Consider the following 22,402-nt stretch of genomic DNA (forward strand, 5'->3'; position numbering starts at 1 on the left):
GTTATTTTCTAAAATAATGTCCAATACTAGTTTTGGCCCACAAAGTAAAGCTATTTAACCATATGCAAGGAGATGTAAAATTTTGAAAGAGTTACCCAAGAAGTATAAAAAGGTCTAGATAGCATAAAAGGGGGTTGAAGAGAAAAGAATAATATGTAGTAGCAAAGAAACGATGGCGCCATTGTCTACGGCAGCAAAACCACTGTTTCCCGAGGGCAACTGAACAGATTGGGCCATTGCATCTGGAAATGCCGACTCAGTATGGCAAAAAGCCAGCTACTGACTGTGCACCCTGACTTAACAGTAGCCAGTTTCTTCAGCAAACTGGAAGAGAATACCAGTTTTGTGTCTGTTAAAGCAAACTTCTAACGACCTCATTCAGCAAGACATCCCAAGGCAACCCTGGTTAGAAACATATCGAACACTCTATCATATAACTGAAACAGTAAGGTATTAATAATCTTGTGGTTAAGATTCAACTGAAAGCTACAAATACAATTCAGAATCTAGAGTTATAATAAAATCTGAGATTTTTCTGTTTTCAAAGTGGCTAAACACATCCACGCAATATTACAAACTGACTTTCTGAAGGCTTTTGGAAACAATGGAACTAATCTAATCATACTGTGCATCTTGTATGCAAAATTTGTTTCCTTCACAATAGTAACAAATTCATATAACTGAAAGCACAACTGAAAGCACAACAAAGCTTTCATACAACACTGGAGGAAACAGCAGTAGCAGGCAGGGTGTGGATGAAAGTTAACTGTCAAAATCTGATGACGACCACCATAGAATTTCATTTCATCCTATATTATTTTTACATACCTCAAGGGGGGGGGGGGAATCTTATTACCAAAAAAAAAAAAAAAACCCCACACAGGACAGAGGGAGAGGAGTGCTTTTATTTCTTTCTACAGAAATCAAAAAGAAGAAAAAATCACCCCTGGAATAATTTATTGTGACACATAACAACATCTTTACCCCATCACCTATAAATACACATCTGTCCATCATGTCCAGCTTCCTAGATTTAAGACTGGCAGACTAAGAAGACAGCGAGATGAGGAACATCTGTGGAACAAATCTCCCTGTCAGAGTAAAGTAGTCAGACTAGATCCCCAAGGTACAAAAACAAAGACAAGAGTCTAGATGAGGTATCATGGCAATAAAGTCTCACTGAACAGAACACAGTAAAAGTTAATGAAGGAAAAACACATAATCCTGTGAGAACAAAAAGTAAAGCAAGTCCAAGGCCACAGTGTCCTAATAAGGACTCCTAGGAAAACGCAGTTCAAGCATGAGCATACAGAGACGGGAAAACAAACGTTTCAGTGAAAATGGCTATTGTGAGAATGAGAAAAAACGAACAGGACAGTGACAAGATGATGAAGCGTTACCAGGAAAAAAAGAGGAAAAAACAGACAGTTATTAGAAGTCAGTTTCTGCAAGCCGGAAGAGATTTTAAAAAGACATGAAGTCACAGAGGGCAGGAGCGCTCACAGGAGAAAGAGCTTCACCTAGAAGAAGCACTAGCGGAAGAATTCCCAGGCAGTGAGATACATGTGGAAACAGGAAATAATCTCAAAGCACCAAGTAGAAAGTGTAGAACAGGAACGGTATATAGGGCTGTTAGGGGGATAACTAAGAAAAGGATTGTCTATAGACAGGACGATACCAGTAAAGCAAGAGAGAAATCACAGAACAAAAAGCACCACGAGAGAAGGAAGACCGCTAGGGCGAGAGAAGTCCAGGGGCAGTTTGAAAGGGACACGAGAGGTGATGGCGACAAAGACCAAGCCTGTGCACATCCCCGAACAAACGCAGGTTTCTCAGAAGCCCTAGGAGAAAAGTATCGCAGCGCTCTTGGGAAGAGGACACAGGAGTGCCTCAGAGCAGGTTTCCCTCGGGGCAGGAAGGCAGGTCTGTGCCAGCAGGGCGAGCCAGGGAGGCCTTCCCCGAGGGGGCCGAGCCGGGTGTCCCGCACACCCGACGGCGGGGGGGGCGGGGGGGGGGCGGCGCGCGGCGGCGCGGGGGGAGGGGTAACGGCCACAGGGCTTCTGTGGAGACGGAGCGGGGGGAGGGGGCGGCTCCGCCGGGAGAGCTGCCGCCTGTCTCGGCGGGGGGAACCAGCCGGGGGGGCGGTGGGGGGGGAAGCAAAACCTGAGAGACGTTACCGGGAAAGGGAGCGGGCGGGCAAAAAACGGGAGGGAAAGAAACCGCCGCCGGCGGGAGAAGCGTGAGCGGCGCGTGTCCCGCGGAGGGGGGGGGGGTGGGCTCGCCCCGCGGCGGCGGCGAGACAGGGATCCTAGCCGGGGGGGGGGGGCGGACAACGTTAACGGCGGCCGAGGGGAAGGCTCCGTCTGGGGAGGAGCGGGCGGGCGCTGAGCGGGTGGGGGAGGCTCCGTCCCGCCGGGTCCGGGCTCTCCGTACTCACTTTTTGTGCGGCGGCGGGTGCTTGTCCCTCCTGCCGGCCGCCGCGGGCTGCTTGGGCCGCCGCCTGCGGGCCTGCAGGGCCAGCACTGCGGGGAGAAGAGAAGGAGGAGAGCGCGGGGTTAGCGGCCGGCGCGCTGCGCTGCGCTGCGCTGCGCTGCCCTCCCCTCGCTCCCGCCCCGCGGGACCCGCCGGCCGGCCCGGTACCTTTGCGCGAGCTCATCGCCTCGCGCCGCGCCGCGCGCTCCTCCGCGCGCGCACCGCTCGCCCCGCCCCTCCCGCCGCGCCGCGTCCGCGCGCCGCCACCGCGCGCCAGCCGCGTCCGCGCGCCGGGCACCGGCCGGCAAAGCGGCGGCACCTCCCCCCCGCAAACCCTTCCCCGACCGGCTACTGCGCAGGCGCAGCTCTGCCGGCGGGGCCGCGGCCGGAAGGGCGGGGGCGGGGCGGCGGCAGGTGGCGGCGCGGGCCCGGCGGGAGCGCACCTGGCGGCCCGCAGCGCCCCCCGCCGCCGCCGCCGCCCCCCCCCCTTTCTGAGCGGGCGGGGCAGGTCGGTGCCGGGCCTGGGGCCGCCGGTGAACCCGCGGGCCCCGGGGCGCCTCTTGGCTGGCGCCCGGCGAGGACGAGGACCCGAGGCCTTTACCTGGCGTGACCGGCCCTTAACTTGGAACCTGTTGGGCTCCGTCGCGTCTCACCAAGCGATTCTGCAAGCAGTTCGCTGGGGGCTTATTTATGTAAAATACTACTCCCCTGTGTATTAAAATATATATATATATGTATATATTATATATACATATATATATATATATACAGAAAAGGGGGATGCATTCAAGCACGGGGTGATGACGCTCTTCCCCTTGGTCAGCCCAGCCTGCCGCCTCTGCCTGGGCTGTGCTGTTGCCCGAGGAGTGCAAGTGCTTTCCGCAGGAGAACGGCGCCCGGCGCTCAACTCCTCCTCGTACAAGAGCTTCTTCCCGCTCTTAACCTGGCTTTCCCACGCAATGAGAGTTATGCTGCCAGTTCCTGCTGAATAGCTGTCAAAGCCCCTAGCTGATTTCAATCCCGTTTGATAAGGTTTTCAAAGAAATTGTCTTCTTGGAGATTTTAGGAAATAGAGGACCTGATAAAGGGAAAAGATACTACTCGTACTTGCAGAGCAGGTACTCACACCTTGTACGTAAGGTTATACCGCTACCCACGGGGACATTCTTGCTCTCCCATCAACTGCTCTGCTTTTGCCCCTTACGTGGGCCCAGGCCCCTCACCGGGGTATCTGTGCGGTGAGTTCTACCACTTCAGTGAACCAAATGAAAACTAATTCTGCCAACCCCAAAAAATACTAGTTTGCAATTGGGATAGCAAGCTGATCCCCCCTCCCTCCCCCATTGCTGCGTAATTGCTCAGAGTGGACAAAAGAGAAGGAGAAAAGCCTAGTGGGAGCGGAAGTGTCGATCTGCCCTTTTGGCAGCCGCCTGAAGCTGGATCAGCTTTAGCTTATCACGAAACTGTAGGGTTACATGCCAGAACCAATTACCCTCATGACATAAAGCCAGAGAAATTAGATGTCCTTAATTCTGGTTCTAAGTTCGTTGATTGGCATCACTGACAGTTATTTAACTCTACTTTTTTTTTTTTCTCTCTGCAGATCGTAACAGAAATACAGTGTCTTGCTGCTCATGATACCAGGTTCTATTCAGATTTGGCCTAGTCATGACCTGTTGAAAATTGCCACTTCTTATTTGTGCTTTGCATTGCATAGCTACATTTGAATAGTGTTAGGATTTGGAGATTTTGTGTAGTCTATAAATTCTGCTTGATGCAGAAGATGATCTGGGCCATACTGAAAACTCCAGTCGTCTAGCTTCTCCTTTATCTCCGTGTAAGACTGGAATTCAAAGGCATAATGACAGAAAGGTAACAGTGGGCAGTTATTACATTTTGATGGCACACCTTCCTCCCTAAATGCCAAGAGAAAGAATCCACAAGGATGAAGATCTCAGAGGAGATGTGGTCAAGGTATGATGAGTGAAGGTAACGGGCAGCGATCACTAGTCTTATGTAATTGGATCATAAAGGTTTCAGCTAGACAGAATAATTGAATCCCTGGCTGCAGTCAGTTCAGCTTAGTAACAGGACAGGAACAGAAAGATAGCATCCATTCCTTCCTAGCAGGTTCCATATAAAGCCAGACAACTCAGACATACCACAATATATAATACTTTCTGTCCGACTGGAGAGCCTAACAGACAGAAAACAATAGGACCACAAAGCTCCTAAGCTACAACTGTCATGATGCACCACAGCTGCATTTCTAAATCAAAACAGTTTTTGTTTTGCATCCTCCATCATAGAAGATCACAGGAAAAAAAACATTTCCAGTAGAATCTATTATTGTGTAACATGTAATGTTAGCATGCTGCATGTCTCCCTTTCTGTGGTTAGTCCAGTTCAATATGATAGCACAGCAATGTAGTCAGTCCGATAGATCAGGCAACAGAAGGCTGTACTGAAATTGCGAAGGCTTTCTGCTCAGAAAATGTAGATGCATGAAAATTAATAGTATTTGAATGTTGAAAAGCAGATTACATATCTCCCCTTTTTGTCCAGGCTATTTTTAGCTTCATTGGTTCATTGTGCTGCTGCACAAATACTTGTGCCTCTATAGAAGATGCTAGAAACAAGCAGCGGTTGGTGGAGAAAATGGTGAGACTACTTTTTTCTTTTTCAGTGGCAGTGTTGGCTGAAAGCGATCTTGTAGCCATGGCTATGGAGTGGAAATCGTATCAGGGTCCCGAACGTCTTTTCAGCTACTCATGTGTAATTCTATTTACTTCAATAGGAGATTTGTATGTAGAACTGATTGGACAATTAGGTCTTAGATAACATCAGTGAGCTTTGCTTACGTCAACAGGGTTATAAATTTGCCAAATCTGGAGTCAGGAAGGAATTTCCCTCACAGGCAACATAATGTCAGCAACCTAATCAGGGTGAGGGAACAATCTGCTAGCGCCGAGGGAAGGAATTACGTTAGGATCAGGTGGGTGTATTCCACACAGTCAATATCTTTCCATTCCAATGGACATATATTTCTGGACTGTATTCTTCCTGCTTTTTCTTTTTTTTCAGAAGAGCCTCTTAGACGATGCTCACACAGAAGTGCAAAAAACTCACTGAGACTCCATATGTACGTATAGAGGCTTACCATGTGCAGTTAACTAAACTGGAGAGTAAATTAAGGTTAGTAGAAGCTAAACATATTTTGAAAACCAGGAAACTGTATTTCTCAGACTCTGAGAGTGTGGCTTATGCATATTCCTGGCTTATGCATATTCCAGAGGACCCAAGCAGGGAGTGAAAGTTCAGGGTCAAATATTTAATGGAATAATGTGAGGTATGTTAAACCACCTCATTTTATAGATTTGTGTATTTTTTCAGATTCATATTTCTTTAAAAATATGCTGTAATTCCCTTTGAGCTTGCAATTTGTGAAGCAATTCGAAAGAGAATGAAAGACTCAGGTTTTTGTCTTAATTATGAAAACCTTAGTAAAGGTACTTTCAGCGAAGGCAAACAAGCTGCTCACATGAATAAGGTTAATGTGATAAAGTATTCACTGGATCAGTCTACGTTTGACAAAAATAAAGAAGGGAGACTAAAGGGAAGGGACTCCATTTCAAAAAATACAGAGAGTGGTCATTAAGAATAAACGTACCCTGCATTATATCTATTCGAATTCACTCATTTCAGTGGAGTTCTCCATTCTTATTTCATTATGTCTTATTATATATATTATATATATACTTAACTGTTTCAAAAATCAACAATGAGTCAAGAGAGAGGATATCCTGAATAGTGAAAGAAGGCTTTTATAAATAAACAATATAAATTAAAGACAATGGACTGGGACAGAATGTATTTGGGTCTGGCTGTCTCTCCCTGAACATAATATTGGAACAGGTGCCTGTTTAATTATAAGGATTACCATAGAGCTCATTCACTCCGGGGAAGGGCACGGTGAGGTTTAGTCATATGACTGCCCCAACAGGAGGAACAACAGCAGCAGCAGCAGCAGCAGCAGCAGGTATAGATGATCTTCGGTACAAATATTAGGGGGGAGGCAGGAGAAAATGTCAAATTATGAGATTATATTTTTACCTGTTTATAATGTAGTTTGAACCAGACATTTGATACCTGCTAGATGTGTGCTTCGTTTCCTTTTCACCTAACTTTAAAACACTTCACTTATACAAAGAGGCATTCAATTTTCAGACATGAGTGAAATACATTTGTACAGAATAAAAAAATAACCTAGCAGCAATCCTATAAATATCATATTGTCTGCTTTCTGAGAATAATACAAAACTCTTCCTTGAGCAGAGAGATGTTAGAAGCTGCTGCCCTGGAGTTCTGATTTATGTACCAGTTCATTTCAGCATTACTTTTCCCAGTGTGTGGTGGCACGCTCCCTGAACTGCACTTTCTTAGAAATCAGGATATTGGCCAATTTCATGCTGCTCTCGCACAGAATGGAAACAAACAAGAGATAACACATAAGGCAGAGGGGGAAATAAAAACAGGGGTGGTGGAAAAGGAAAAAAAAAAGTAGAGAAAGGAAATACCCAATTAAAGGAAAGTTCTTATTAATATGCAAGTCCAGCCTCCTCATCCTCTCTCCTTTCATGACTGTCTCTTGTTCCTTCAGTTCTCACCCCCCTTGCACATTTCTTTACAGTATGATACGCTTGTGTGTGCATACTAACAATTAGTCTACCCTTCTCTTGTTCGTTTAAAGAATTTTCTGGCTACAAACATGCTTTTTCCTCTAGTATGTAAACAAAGCAAAGAGGACAATTCTCAGCTTGGTTTTGAGCAACACATGACAAGCAGATAGGAAGCATTAAGCCACAGTAACTAATGAGCTAGGTTTGCTTTTCAAGTCATAAGGACTGTTGGCTCATTGCTGCTTGAGGGTAACTTCAGTTAGGGTTAATAGGAGCGATGCACACTTTAAAAAATGTAGGCTTGTTATCTCAGTACTGCAAATGGAGAAAAATGCAGCAGGAAGCATGAATTGGAATTTCTAGACAAAACAGGAGATCAGAAACTCCTGAATTTAGACTCCTGGCTCATTCGGTGATTCATTTTGCTCTTCCTAAAGCAAATTACATGATTCATCTGACTCATTTTCTTCATCTGTAAAATGGGACCGTGTATACCAGCTGCAGAGAGTCATCATTGATAGAGAATTCTTGTTTATTAAGTAAACTGGAGTAATTAATAAAGGAAGCAAGCTATAAAAGACAAAGCAGACCAGTTTAGCACTAATTTGACATAAAATTAAAGACTTGCCTATGCCCAGAAATAGGTGCATCAACCCAGATATGTATTGTACTAGTGTAAAATAGGGCATAAACTGGCATGACTTAACTCAGTTCTGAAATAGGATGAGACAGGCTGTGGCAATACCTTTATGCTAAATATTTCTTCTGGGTTTAGTCAATCTAGTGTGGAAAGGACCCAGATTTCCAGAATGACTCACTGTGTTTTTCCTTCCTCCTACTTTCATTTCTCCCAAGTTCCAGCTTCCCCCATTACTTCCAGCAGGCTCCCAAACATCCCTTCAGATCAACTTCCTCCAGTTTTCTGGGTCCTTTTCTTAAATTTCTTCCTCAGCTCTCTCTCTTTCCTCCTGGTTCCCAACTCTTTATCCAGCCTACACTTCTTATTTCAACCTCCCTCATCTCCTCGTTCCAATCTGTTGCCTTTTCTTCTCTATTTAAATCAGATGGTTTCTTCCCTCGTGTTGACTAAATGTCAGGAAGGGACGAGAGGATCACAGAGCGATTAGTGACTGCTCTCAGTTTTCTGATCCAAAGCGCAGTACGAGCAATTACAAGGGAAAGTTCTTCAACAGTGAGGCAGCCGTGGTTTGGGCGCATGCCTACTACCTCTCTGTGAATGGCACTGCTGCCGTCTGGTCATGTGTGTGAGAGATGTATCTGTGAGCATGGAGTATTTTGAGACTTACGTGCTAAGCTCCAACATGTCTCTGTTAACATGTGCAAACTGCAGTTTCACAAAGTCTCATAATTTGGCCAAATTTTCCTAGGGCTTGCAAAGGTACATCTTTGATATTAAGGTATTTTTCTATGAAATCTCTCCTTCCTACTGAAAGGGAGCGATTCACAGCTAATGAGGTAAAAGTACATTAGCGATCAGATACAGAGTGTACCTAGCTTCCTTCCCTCTTGGCTTGGACTGCACAAAATAGTCACAAAGAAAACAACGAGGGACAAAATGTAAGACAGAATAGCTCAAGCTTTATACAAAAGGAAGCAATTGACCCATTTTCTCTTGAAGAATAGAGCCTCTTTCTTCCCCGGAATCTACTCTGTACTCTTACATGAACTTAGATGAAGATGTTTACACAGCCTTCAAAAAGTTCAGACGTCAGTTGACTAGTGTGATGCCCCAGAACTATCCTTTCCTTAACACATGCTGCTTCAGTGTGACATACCTGCATTGCCTTCACCAACACTACCTTTCTGGGAAATTAATAGCCGCTATCCTGTTATGCGACACCTCAGCAAGGAGCAGGGTTCCTTTAGGATACTGTGCCTCCTGAACTAACCTCCTATCAATGGAGTGTGGATACAGAAGCACTAGCCAAATTGGTTTGGCTGGGTACAGTTTGGGAACTTCATCTAGGCGACAGAATATGTTTGTCCTGTGATATAGGAAGCAACTGTTTGGTAACTGATGTCTCAGTTACAGAGTCAATGTGCATTAGCAGCTGCAGTTACTGGTATGCTATTGTTTACCGGTAAAGCACAGAACAATGCCGATTTTGCTTAGTTAGGCTTGACTAGATAACAAAGTCAAGGAACTACTGCCCTGCAAAGAAAGTTCTCCGGATTCTTTTAAAATGATAAAAACAGCATTCTTTAAAATGTATGTATTGTTTCATTACTCAGCATAGGATACTTCATCCCATAGGATTAAAATTTTAGAAAGTTAACAGCAACTGGATCTTACAAAGTGAAATGTCAGCCAGCTGCAATCGTCATTAGCTTTATCAGCTGGGTTCATAACATGTGTGAACTAGCCATTCAGTTTATTTTTACCTAGATATGGCCATACCATATCTATACAATGTAAAAACATTTGTTTTACAACAAAATGAATTTTTTAGAAGCAGCAAATGCCATAGATAATCATTAGAGGAGAAGTAGAACTGGCTTGGCTTGTCAGCCAACCCGTATTAATAACTCTTTCCAGCCTTTACGAAGAACACTCACGAATGAACTTAGTTCATTTCAAAGAACTGAATAAAGACTGATTATCCACCTCTAGGAACTTGAAATTCCCTGTGCTCCTACTATAAGATGGCTGACATCACTTAACAGTGAAAATATTCTAAACAGCCAGCTATATTTTCATCCAAAGCATACAGAGGTAATCCACTACAGCTTGGCTTGTACATTGTTTCTTAGAAATGAATTCAGTGGGTTTGCTTTAATCATGTTTTACACCCACTTTGCCTTTCATTGTAGTCCTATAAATGACTGCAGTTAGAACTATTCTCATGCTTTTGCCTTCAGAGCTGCAAAATATTATAATAAACATTAAGACTATAAATATTGTCAAAGAGTATGTCTTCATTACAGTATTTACTCAAGCCAGCCCCTTTTGCAAGAAACTACACTGTAAAACTACACTCACGCAATCTGTCCATCTATCTACAGTAACTTCTAGGTATCCGGATTTTTAGCCATGTCCAAGAGCATTCAGTACTTTGCTAATTGGGCTCCTCTACAATTCTGTGGCTCAACTTGTTTGTACTTTCTGAGCCCACGCGCAGAGGAAGTCTGAGACAGACTATGCAGAAAACTAAAGGATTATGGCTATTTCAGTCGCTAGTGAGGTAGGAATCCAGTGCAGGACTACGATCTCTTCTTTGTCCAGATACCTGGCTTTAACCTGTTTGGGAAACAAGGGATCTTAGTCCCTTCAAACACTATGTGCAATAGGCATATAATCCTATTTCCTAAAGTCTCCTCCTCTGTCCTAATTTGTGAATTACACTTAAGGCTCAATATACATAATATATTTAGTACTCTATATGCTTAAGAACACTCAGCAGAAAAACAATTGCACAATGGTAATAGGATGCACCTCTGATTAGTTACTGGTAGGATACACCCAAATCCATTTGCTTACCAATATGCTCAGTGCTGTTTATATGCAATGGAACAATGCGCTATCCACTTCCTGTGGGGACACAGGCAAGCAGTGTTATTGTGAACTCAATACAGTGCTGAGTCCAGTGCATGCACTTAGAGCATGCCTCTCACTGCTGAATCTCCCGGAGAACAGGGGGTGCCTTGTCTGCCTCCCCCCTTGAATTGTTGTTTGAAATCCATGTGGAAACGTGATGTTGCCAGTGGTTTTGTCCACATACCAATTTATCTAACTACTGTTCTGGTTATATCATCTTTGTCTGCCTTATTCAAAACTTTGAATACAGCTTCCTGACTCATCGTTCTTTCTTTCCCCAAAGTTAAACATAGTTCAAGATGAAAAACTCTATTACTAAATAAAGTACTGTTTAAACAATCCTGGGAATCTAGCTGCAAATAAAAAAAAAACTGTAAAAATTATATTTGCAGTGAAATTAACAGTAATTGCAATAGTATTGGAGTTGTGCATTGTCAGCACACTGTTCTCCTTTTTTTAGAGCAGCCTGGATGCCATGTGAAAGGAGTGCATCTCTCTAAGTGGTCTTCCATTTCTGGAGCTTGTGGTTGGCTATCACTCCTTAAACTCTGGAATTCCTTAGAGAGCTGGTAGACCTGGTAATGTGAAATGGGTGTATATCATTTACAGTCTGGTAAAGATGCTGGGTCTGTTGCTTATTGGTCATGAGGGGAAGGAGCAACTCAGGCTATACTTGATTTTGTAACTTGTGTTCTCTCACTTTCCAGTTGTTCTCTACATTTTTGGCAACCACTTTTCTCCTTCATTCGCTCACTATCCCAGCTTCTTCTTCAATAGAATTCAAGATGCATGTTCGACTCATGTCTTTTTTGCACAGGTTACCCCTGCGTCTTTGGTTTTTTTTTTTTATTTTTGCTGGATTGGGGTCATTTCTACCAAATATGTATTCTGATTTTGCCCCAGAAAGAAAGAAAGAAAAGTATCGCCCCTTTTATGCTTTGTATCATACTAAGTCTTAAATTAATATTCTATATGCTTAGTACGCCTCTATTTTGTATCTCTTTTCTGTTTAGAAGCAGTTGCATTCCATGCTGCCAGTCTACAGAGCCCATAGTACTTCATATTAATGCCTTCACAGAAATTGTGATGGTTAGGAGGCCCTTGCTGAGGGACTGAGAAAAGACCTTCAGATGAAAGGGATGTTTATCAGTTCTGGTTTCAAGCAGCAGTGCCGTGAGAATACATTAATCAGTTGGAAGTCCCAGATTGGAGGAAGGAACAATTTTTCCCAGCATCTGGTAGAAGACTGCGTGTTAAGGAGCTGTTTCTGTATTTCCTGGTGACCAGTTAGCAAATCATTGAATGGAGAGAGCAAATAAGCTGCAGAGCAGGCAGAGAAAGATAGCTTGCCCTAGCAGTTTTACTAACCACCATGATTTTCTTATATTTTAATCATTTCTAAGCCTCATCAAGGAGGAATAGGGAAAACGTGCAGGTGAACATTAACAGGATGCTGAATTAGGATGCAGGGACCAAACTAAAAATAGATGTGCCTCTTATCCTGTTGACTGGAAAGCATACTGTGAACTGAAAGTGACAGGAGACCAAACATTGCAAGCACAAAATGACCTTTTCGCTTAATACAGCAAGTGGGACTTATCATGCAGGCTATCTGGGACAATGCTTTAATGCTAGTACCGGAATAACGCTCACAGAATTCAGTAGGTACAGATAAAGAGATATGTACTTGGTTCTTGCTAAGCCTCTAATCCCAGCTTTGAATAAGTTTAATAGCTACCAGTTAAATCCTGGCTAGAGTAAATCATTCATTGTACGGGTAAATTTTCCCCAGCTGGAATTTATGTTGCATCATAGGTGCACATATCCATTAGAGGTTTGGGGCAGGGAAGGAGACGGGGAGATGATGCAACTTCTATCCTTGACCAAAGGAGGGGTCATGCTATAGCATCGACTGTCCTCCGTAATCATATGTGCATTGGTTATACTTCGGTGAAGCTTCGTACTCATCCTGTAATTCTGTCCGTAACAGAGAACAAATCTCTTACCTGATGGCTCTGGCATCAATTCTGTTTCTATTTGACTCCATCTTTTAGTAAATCTGTGGACACAGTACAGATTCTCCATCTTTTTGGTTGTATTGAGGATTACTCTAAATCTAGGGTACTGCCTCACTACCTCTGCTGCTGGAATTTCACACAGTACTGCCCTTTTTGCCCCAGTCTAAAACCTGAGGCAAACTGTTCTGCCTCAGAAGCTGTCAAGTGTTATTGCACTGGTAGATCCAGTTGAGGCTTTTATTATTGTTTTTCCTGGCACTGAATTTCTTCCCTGCTTGATCCTTTCCTCGAACTTACAAGAAAATAATCATCTGTAAGTGTCCCATCTAGAATTATAACCTTTGCCGTGCTCGACCCAGAGGACTACCAGAAGGTTGGTGCAAGCCTCTGGCTAGGTCACGGTATGCTGGAACACAGCTGCCCCAGCGTATCTTTTTGCATTGCTGAATTGAACTAAGCTGCACAGAAATGAAGAAAGTCATGTGAAGACAGGGGCTTGAACTGCTGTATGGTCTTTCACACTCAGGAAGTAAGTGGAAAATGAATAAGTAGATACATAGAAGTAGAATTTGTATTGAATTGTGCTGGCCCTTGGAGTAATATCACAGTGCACACGCCATAATTCATGTTCACACTGGAAAATACATGGGATGGATACTCAGGAAGCAAAATGTGACTTTAATTTACTCCCTTAGCTACGCAAATAAGACTAGACTCAAAGGACTTCGAGAACATTTCCTAATAGGACTTTTTCAAGAAGAGATGACAAGGTATGCAAGTATAAGTCATGTTTCCTCTTCTGTCCTTTTTTGCTGCCATATCAGTGGCCTCTGTAACACTTAACTAACTTTTCCTCTCTCTGAAAAGAAGTGGTTCAGCTTTTCATCATAGTCCAGTGATTTTTCTTTTTGAGTTGTCAGGAACAAACATATCTCCCTGAAGGATTTTTTTTCAATGTCCGCTGCAGTCAAAGGTATAAGCGCAACTTGCATAAGCACATCTTTGTTAGCTTTAAATGAGTCAGTTTGAGGTACATAACAGCGGCCAGTCACTGATGCCCTGTGCTTAAAAATGTGAGCTAAATTATGGAATTAATGAGTTAATAAGCTGGGAAATGCGCCCGCTAAACTGCTGGAGAAACCCAAGCTAACAAGTTAAAGTTGGCTCAAACTTGTTAATACAAGCTGCACTTCCACAGGATCTGCAGAGCCGAGAACTCTTTCTGTGCTCTTGGACCCTAAGTTACAACTTTTCATGTGGCAATACATCGCAGCCTCCGTGGCCAGTAGGTCACTTAGTCAATCTTAAGCTGAAATGAAATCCAGCCACACTTTACCTTCCCCACCACCTGTTTTTGATGGGTGGAATGAGAATTAGGCATCAGGCCAGAAAGGAGCTGTACCATGCTCTGGGCTGGTCTCTGATCCAAAGAGTTTGGGTGTATTGTACAGTACAACTGTTCTGCAGCTTACACTGGGCTTGAGCAAGTTTAGACTATTTTAGACTAATAATGAGTTTAAGTAGTGAGTACATACAAAAATCTTTCTTTTCCTAATTTAATCACACTGCTGAATCATGCCTCCTTAGCAAAGAGTAAAATAGCACAGATATTTTAATTATTTCCCTCTTTTTCTTGAAGTAGTGTGCCATTAATTTCCTTTTTCTTAAGAGAGATTTTTGTCAGCACTTTCTATGCTTGACTTCTAGTTAAAGGAATAATCCCTATTTGTACATAGCAACAATTCACCCCATATACTTAAAGCACTTAGAATTTGACAACAGTCCTACTTTTATTACATTCACCCTTTACAGAAGGTTTAAATTAATTAATGAGGTCATGGCACCCTCAATCCAAACTTCTGCTTGCAATGTCTGAAAACTCTGCAAAACAGCTATTTCAAAATAAGTTTCATGTTTCTTACCATGCCGCTTTTTTTGTTGTTGTTGTTTTCTAAGGTGTAAAACCATCTACTAATGAAGACCATACACTCAATTAACCACAAACTTATGTTTTTTTATTCAAACAGTATTTAATTAAAGTGGAAAATCATGGAACGTAAATAGAAATATTGAACCTAAACAGAAATATATTTCAAATTGCTCTCCCCTGCATGTGTACTACAGCTTGCAACACAGTCGTTTTAAAATGCCAACAAATGCTAGCCCCAGAACATTTGCAAATGTCAGATTTGTGTCTGGTTAGGCTTCTAAAGTTTTAAGTCTGAACGACTTATTCATTTCATAACTCATTCTACTTCTTTCTAAATGATAATCTTAAGCTTTTTTCTGAAGTGGAAAATTATTTATTTGTACTGAGTGCAAGTGATCTAATATTCTAAACTAATTACAATACCTTAAAAGAGTGAATCATCCCAAAAGGTATTCTAATTGCTCTTTTCCTCACGTTTTAGTTTCTTGGATAAGATTTGCATTAACTTTTTCTTAGCTTATTTTCTAAGAAAACAAGGTTTGTATGAAGGGTTAGTGCCCATCTAATCATTTTTGAATTCTTTGTCCAATTTCAGCTGAATCTGGCAGGAGGTTAGAGGTCTCAAAGGTACTAGGAAGATCTTAAGGAGAGACTCTCCCGCTGTCTCCATGGAGAGGAAGGAAAGGGGAACTCAGGAGCCTTCTACTCTGTTTGGCTGGAGTTAAATGACAAGTTGATGCATCCTAGCCAGCAAGTCAACCCATTCTGCTACTGCTCCAGGCAACAAGTTGGAAAAGGGCAAGTAAAGGATAAAGGGTTCTGCCTAGAAGGATGTACAAATGAGCTAGGAATATTACAAGGTGCAAGGAGGACATTCAAGAAGGGAAGCTGAGGGTATTGGAAGGAACTGCAGGAGTCAAGGAGAAAGACTGGAGAAACACTTTGATGGTATCAAAGTGATGGTACTTTGAAATATATAATCCTGTCTCAGGATTTCAGTATATTTTCCAAACTTGAGAATTTAATGATCTGCAAGTAAGAGAGTTAATGGCTTTCCAAATCCGATAAGCTGAGAGATCAGAAATTGGTACAACTGTCACATTTATTTTCAGCTCTATCCATGACCATATGATTTATAAATAGGAGTATTTTTTAAATGAATTATTGAACCTTACAACTTGATTGTGATAGAGGGATGACAGAGAAATTGTAGGGTAATGATTTTAGGATAATACTTTCTCATTTGCATCCAGCTGAGTTCTCTCCACTTAGTTTTATGTGGACTAGCTGAACTGCATTCTTCCCAACGTCTCAATTCTGTTCACATTTTTGCCATTGTGTCTCAAGTATATTTTAAGCCAAATAAAAACAGGTATTTTGTGGGCGTACATTCTTAGCTCTTAATGTACAGCTGTCTGTATGTTGGTTATGTGAACTGATTAATCTCACAATAGAAATTCAGAATTTAGTATATTGTTCTTTAAATTAAATCATGGTTATGCGTGGTTTGAGCTGCAACTTTGCTTACAGTACATTGTTCCAGTTGCAACCACGAAGGCAGTCAAGCTGCCTCCTTGTTGAGTCTGTATTTATATGACAAATCTTGCATGTCGTTATTAATAAGCAGTTATTGAGAACATTGGTATATTGGATCCCAAATCACGTGACTTGCCCCTGTCATGTCTGCAGTTTTTGTTAAAAGTTATGGAAGATCCTGGTCACCCTGTATGCAAATTCTTTTAGCTTGTATGCAGCACTGTGAGCTATCACTCAGGTTCCCTTGGACTACGTGGAGCAGAATCCTTCAAAAAATCTGCCTGCAGTGTGTTGTAGAGCCTTTGTTTTTCCGTAGCATCATATCAATGGCAGGTACTGTAACCTGCCAGAGAGTGCGCTTTGTTGCCTGCACACTGCATAAATGCATTTTGTAGAAATGTAGACTTGCCATGTTTTTTTTTTTTTTTGGAGGGGCATTTTCTGATTGTATCTTAAGTGATTGGGTGATTGAACAGCTGTGTAGAAAAGTGTTTCAAGATATGGGAAGAATGCTTTGGAGTGTCTTAGACTACTTGATTGTCCGGGAGAGAGAAAGCATAACAAACTTGGAAACAAATACGATGCATTTGTACAAGATGCTGCATGTTGTAATTGGTGCTCTGTCCTCAACTGTGCTTCTGGAGCTGAAGAACTAAGACCAAGAAAGTGAGTGGAATTACTATTTGTAGGCCAGTGATGACCGATATTGGCTCCAAAACTTCATGGGCCTTGTGAGAAGAACCGTCTACCCACAGAAGTGGGTAGAGCGTGTGGTGTAGAGACAAGTCACAATATAGAAATTGGCCGCTGTGCGCCTGTGGCTAGCTAGTTTGATGTTGCAGTTCAGTAGTGATCTACAGTGTTGTTGGGAAGGTTGTTAACTTAGCATCAGCATCACGACTTTATAAGAATGGGACTTTCATACTGCCCGGGAGAGATCTTTTAACATTTGCTCATTTGTAAAGGGCAGTTCCAGATCCTATTGTAGGGAGGAGTGTAGAGCCAAATAGCTGCTGCTTAATGCCCTCTGTTTTGTGCCTGATGAATTGTATGGATTACAGTGAATAAAAGGCTAATTTGTCTCCTAAAGCATATATTGATATAAATGTGATGGCTTTCTGCGCTACCTAGCTTGGGTTAATAGAGTGTTGTTTCAGCATATTGTGTTTCTTGCTTGTTCTGACTATATCAATAATATCTTTGTGTGGCCTGAACTTCCTATTCATTACAAATCGGTGAACAGCAATAAGTACTTCGGCAAACAGATATTTCTTCAGTTATCAAAGTCAAAGCCTGAATAACTTGAAGAGGAGTGCAGTCAGACCCGCCAACTGTAAACAATGAGCACTTTTAAAAAGTGTACAATGGCTTACAAGTCAAAGACAACCTAAGAGCCAGGTTGAACTGCAACTCAGTTGTGCTTTATGAAGACATTAGCGCACAGAAGACGGACGGCAGCACCAGTGACCATGATATCAGCCGCCTGCTTCTCTGCTGTTCTCTTTTCCCATCTTGCCTCTTTCATGCATAGTGCAACACAGTACAGGCATACAATGGGAAATGGCTCTCGGTTCCCTGAATCGTTCCAGTTAACTTTCTTCATGTTTGACTGCCAACTCTAGTGCAAAGAAGAGATCAGAGAGAGGGAAATTTGAAGAAGGTTTAACATCTTACTAAGAGGTTGAAGCAGCAGCAGTGCGAGAAGAGGTAGGTGTTCACTGCTCTGTGCAGAGGCCTGAATATGCACAGCTACCATCACTGTGAGTCTGTCCCTCCCCTGTTAGCTTTGACCTGTAAGAAACACTTGAAGTTCTGGGGTCTGTACACACTCATACCTGAATTTGAAAAGATAATGCCATCGCTTAGTTTTTCCCCATAATCTCTATTCTTGCAAGCTACTTTTTCAGTTCTCTGCTTTTCCTGCAGTAATTCAGAACATTCTACTGCACATTGGACATAGTGTTATCTGCTGCACGTTTCCTTTTGGTCCTGTGGCAGCATGTGCGTCCTGAGGCTAGACAGGAAAATTCCCAGGCCTTCTAACCTGGAATCTCAGACTGTGTAACCGTCCAGTCTTTTTTTTTTTTTTTTAATGGTAGAAATAAACTCCCCTCCCACCTACTACTTCTACAGGACAAAGCTATCGGTCACAACTTTAGCCTGCTAGATGTTTCATCCTGACCCCGTACCCCCAGGTAGCAGGCAAATGTTGGTTGAAGTAACAACAGAAGAAATCACAATATAATTTTTAATTTATGTATTATTTTTAAGAAAGGTGTCTTGCTCCAGGAGAAAGCAATTTGACTGTCAGTGAAGCAGCTATCAGGGAGCAAAAAATAAAAGAGCTGCATTTATTAGTCAGGGCTCTGCATCGGTCTTTCATGGCAATCCATCAAAAAATGCGTATTTTGGAAGGCCCTGAATGGAGAAAAGTGTCTTTTCAGTCTTGGAAAAGGAGAGTGTCCTTTCAAGGATACAACAGTGCTTTTTAGAAAACCAGTGACTGTGCAACATATGAACATATCAACGGAAGGATCTTTCCAGGGCAAACCTTGCTCTACCACTTCGGGTAACTATTGACTAATTGACTAGAATTCTTGTTGCCTGAAGTATCTGTAAATGTCACATTTTTAATATGAGTAAAAATCAGGGAAAATACCGATAAATTGCTTTAAAAAAACATGTTTTGAGTGGGGTTCAAGAACTAGACTCCTCCCTCACCACAAGGGAGGAGGAGGAAACAGAACTGTTTGGACTTTGGCATTGAGGGCTTCTCTGACTTATCCCCGCTGAAAGTGTGACTGGCCAATAGGACTTCTGCCAAAAACACTTTACCTCTCCTTCTCTCCCCCACCGTTTTTCCTATTCCACTCCCACAGACAGTTTCCACAGAAACAGACTAGCACAAATAGTACAGTTTTTGGGTGCCTTTTCCACAGCAGTAAATGGTGTTTAATCAAAGCGTCTAAATGAATCGTTGCCTAATAAACATCTCATTTTGGCAAAAAATTTCGCTAGATTTTAGACCCAGTGGTTACCTGGACACTAAAAGACATATTTGGAACTTCTCCCCCGTACTCAGTATTTTAAACCTTATGTACTAACTCCAGGGATTGCATGACTTATCTGACAGCGGAAATACTAAGCTAATATTGTAAACTATTGCTTGGTTTAGGGCTTTTTCTGTTTTTCTGTTTTTTCCCCTACTACTCATCAGCAACATTGGCAAGTGCGTGACAGCTATCACATGCCACGTGCCAAAGCCAAGCTTAGACTCATGAAAGCAGAATCTTCCCTAACATTGCACTTATCTGATGACCATTAGGTAATTTTGTACATGCAAAAATATAGCGAAGGTGGTTGCACTTAGCACACACTCCATGCTCCTGGTAGACCACCAAGCAGGTATCTGAGACCTGCTTCACTGAAAGGATTACTCTCAAGTTTGCCATGGAGTGTTTCAGGCCAGCCTCCTGACCTTCCTACTGCCTATAAATAATCTCCCTTTCACAAAAATGTTGTCATGTGGGTCATTGGGCTCAGTGCCTAAAGAACTAGAAGCACCTCTAGTTCCGTATCACAGATACAGGTTGCTGGGATATTTTCAGTGTGCATCCTCAGCTGCAGTGGAGAGCTTGTTTGCATGCTCACAGTCGTGATACCACGGTTCAGTGAACGCTCCGCTAAACAAGCTGCTGTGAAACGACGTTGCTGTGGAATATGTTCCTACTATCATATTTGAAATCATGAGTGTTTACTATACTCCCTCTTGACAGTAATCAGAATTCAGTTGTACTCCTTCTACCAGCTAGCCAGGGGGATACAGGCATTACTTTTGCTCATGCTAATGAGCTTTGAGCAATCCACAAGTAAATGAAGCATCAACAGTATCTCTAGACAGCAGCAAAGAGAAGTGAGATAGAAAGGTGGAGGACTGCCTGTATTCTGGATTTTATCTTATTCAAAATATGTGAAGAATTAGGCATGTAAAGGGGGGATACTGTGGTATGACTACAGCTTAGAAGTTAACCAAACACAGGTATCAAGATTTTTTGTATGGATGGTGAGGAATGAGATTTTAAAGTCAATACAAACATACTATAGAAACGGCCATAATCCATTTTGGTTTCCTGTCTGTCAATCTTTGACATTAATGCTGTGACTTCGAAAGCATTGTTAGTGGTTGGATTCAGACTTCCTAAAGACAACAGGTCTTTTGCTGCTAGCTTTGTAGGGGACAGAATTTCACAGCAGTAAGAGTGATTAAGGCAATCAGGAAATTCATGGAAAACCAAGGGTGACAGCAAGCACAGACAAGACAGGCAGTCATTTAAAGAACACATTCTGCTACCCAGCAGGTCAGCATTTGAGCAACATGTGCTGCCAGGATAGCTTATTTTCTCCTTCCACCCTTGCAGCCTTCTGCTTTTCTTTGTGCAGCAGCTTTGCTGCAGGAGATGCTCTCACCCAGCACCACACAGTGTCCTAGTGTCCTCCCGCCTCTTCACTAGCCCCTGTGAGAGCAGTAGCAACAGCCAGCCCTGCTGGCAGGAGCTGCTTCAGGCTGTGTCCTGGCTCTGCTAATTTTCTTCTTATGAAATGGCGCTAGTCCTAATACAGAGAAAGAAAAGTCTTTCACCTCCTAGAGGCCAAAGGCCTTCTGAGATAATTGTGGGTCGGGACAGAAATATATATTTATTTCCCCGGATCAGCTTCCTATTCCCTGCAATACTTGCTCTTTATTGAATATCTTTGCAAAAATTGAATGCTGCCACTCCAAGGTATTTGATCTGTGGGTAACAACATCCTGTTTTGCTGTACTGCTGCAAAGAGCTTTACGCCTTTACACCATCACTGAATCTTAAGAGAGAAACAAAAGGGGCAAAAAGAGAATGTGTTTTAGAGTTACCCCCAATTCTACAGCTAAGGTTTTACTTGATATTGTACAGTCACGTAGATTCTTAACTTGAAATTACCTGTACAGCACAGTACCTGTTTGTTTGTTTACTGCTACCTTTATATAATTAATTTGATAGAGCGGAATCCAGTCCTCTCTGCCTGAAATTCTCCCCTTCCCCCCTTTCTCCCATTACAGACTAGTTGACCAAGGGATTTGGAGAGATGAATTTGAAAAATCACACAATCACAGAATGGCTGAGGTTGGAAAGGACCTTTAGAGAGAGACCATCTAGTCCAGCACCCCTCCTCAGGCAGGGTCACCTACAGCACCTTGCGCAGGACCCTGTCCAGACGGCTTTTGAAAATCTCCCAGGATGGAGACTCCACAGCCTCTCTGGGCAACCTGGGCCAGTGCTGAGTCACCCTCACAGGAAAGAAGTTTTTCCTTATGTTCAGACAGAACTTCCTATATTTCAGTTTGTGCCCGTTGCCTCTTGTCCTATCACTGGGCACCACTGAAAAGGGTCTGGCCCCATCCTCTTGATACCCTCTCTTCAGATAAAAATAAGCAGCTTTTCATTTTTTTAAAAAGAATGGAGGAAGCGCAAAAGGGGACGATCAACCTACAGGTGATGGCCTATTAAACCCTAATATACTTCAATAATTTGTGTTCTGTGAAAACCATTTTCATCATTCTTTTGGAAATCTGTGTGATTCTTTTTGGACTATCTCAGTACACTTCAAAGTACCTCATTGAAATTACTTACCTCATGCATTAAGTTTTCTGTCTCCCCCCAAAACCAGGATTTTTCATAATACTGTACTTCTAGATTTTGCATGCTAATGAATTATCATCTCCACTTTTCTCTTCATACAAGGCTTCAAAATAAGCATTAGAAATGCAAACAACCTATGAAAAATACATCAGGCTTTTAATAGTCCTTTCGTTTAATTCTCCGTGGTGCTATTAGTGACATAGGTAAAAATCAGACCAGTTAAGTGCAGCTGGCGCAAAGAGGTGTAAAACTACAATTATCAGTGTGATTGTCTGTGCCCTGGGAGGCTTAAAACTGAAGAAGAGTGAGTGCTCTTACTGCTGCTCTCTTTCATTAGTTTTTTTTTCCACTGAGCGGGGACAGCTCAACTGTGCCTTTGGGCTTTGCAGGAGCATCCTTGGAGAAGACTGACTCAGCATGCTTCTTCTCTGTGTTCTCTTCCTAGGCAGATTTATGCTCCCACCAGCCCATATGTGCTATTTTCACGTCCCTTCCTGGGAAGCATGAGTATAGGAAAGTATTATAAACTTGAACTT

The 22,402-nt window shown here is 42.6% G+C and overlaps 1 protein-coding gene and 1 long non-coding RNA gene across 10 annotated transcripts in view; one reads left to right on the forward strand and one right to left on the reverse strand.

Moving 5' to 3' along the window:
* SRPK2 (SRSF protein kinase 2) overlaps positions 1–2,717 on the reverse strand; it is a 153,302-nt gene extending 150,585 nt beyond the window's left edge. For 3 of the 8 annotated variants that reach the window (XM_068929810.1, XM_068929805.1, XM_068929753.1), the window contains exons 1-2: positions 2,641–2,717; positions 2,438–2,522 (exon numbers count right to left, since the gene is read on the reverse strand). In XM_068929810.1, the coding sequence (XP_068785911.1) occupies positions 2,438–2,522; positions 2,641–2,656 (101 nt within the window). In that variant the 5' untranslated portion in view covers positions 2,657–2,717. The remainder of the gene's footprint in view (positions 1–2,437; positions 2,523–2,640) is intronic. The other 5 variants (XM_068929795.1, XM_068929787.1, XM_068929744.1 and 2 more) reach the window with 2 other exon arrangements.
* Positions 952–17,283, forward strand: LOC104138399 (uncharacterized). Of its 2 annotated transcripts, XR_011138653.1 has the most exons (7): positions 952–1,923; positions 4,076–4,446; positions 5,159–5,247; positions 5,342–5,467; positions 5,557–5,667; positions 13,421–13,495; positions 15,251–17,283. It is a non-coding gene; the product is annotated as an uncharacterized lncRNA (long non-coding RNA). The 2 variants fall into 2 exon arrangements; XR_692920.2 differs by lacking the exon at positions 13,421–13,495.
* The last annotated feature ends 5,119 nt before the right edge of the window (positions 17,284–22,402 follow it).

The sequence above is a fragment of the Struthio camelus genome, chromosome 1 (assembly GCF_040807025.1).
Source record: "Struthio camelus isolate bStrCam1 chromosome 1, bStrCam1.hap1, whole genome shotgun sequence".
In the NCBI taxonomy this organism is placed as follows: Eukaryota; Metazoa; Chordata; class Aves; order Struthioniformes; family Struthionidae; genus Struthio; species Struthio camelus.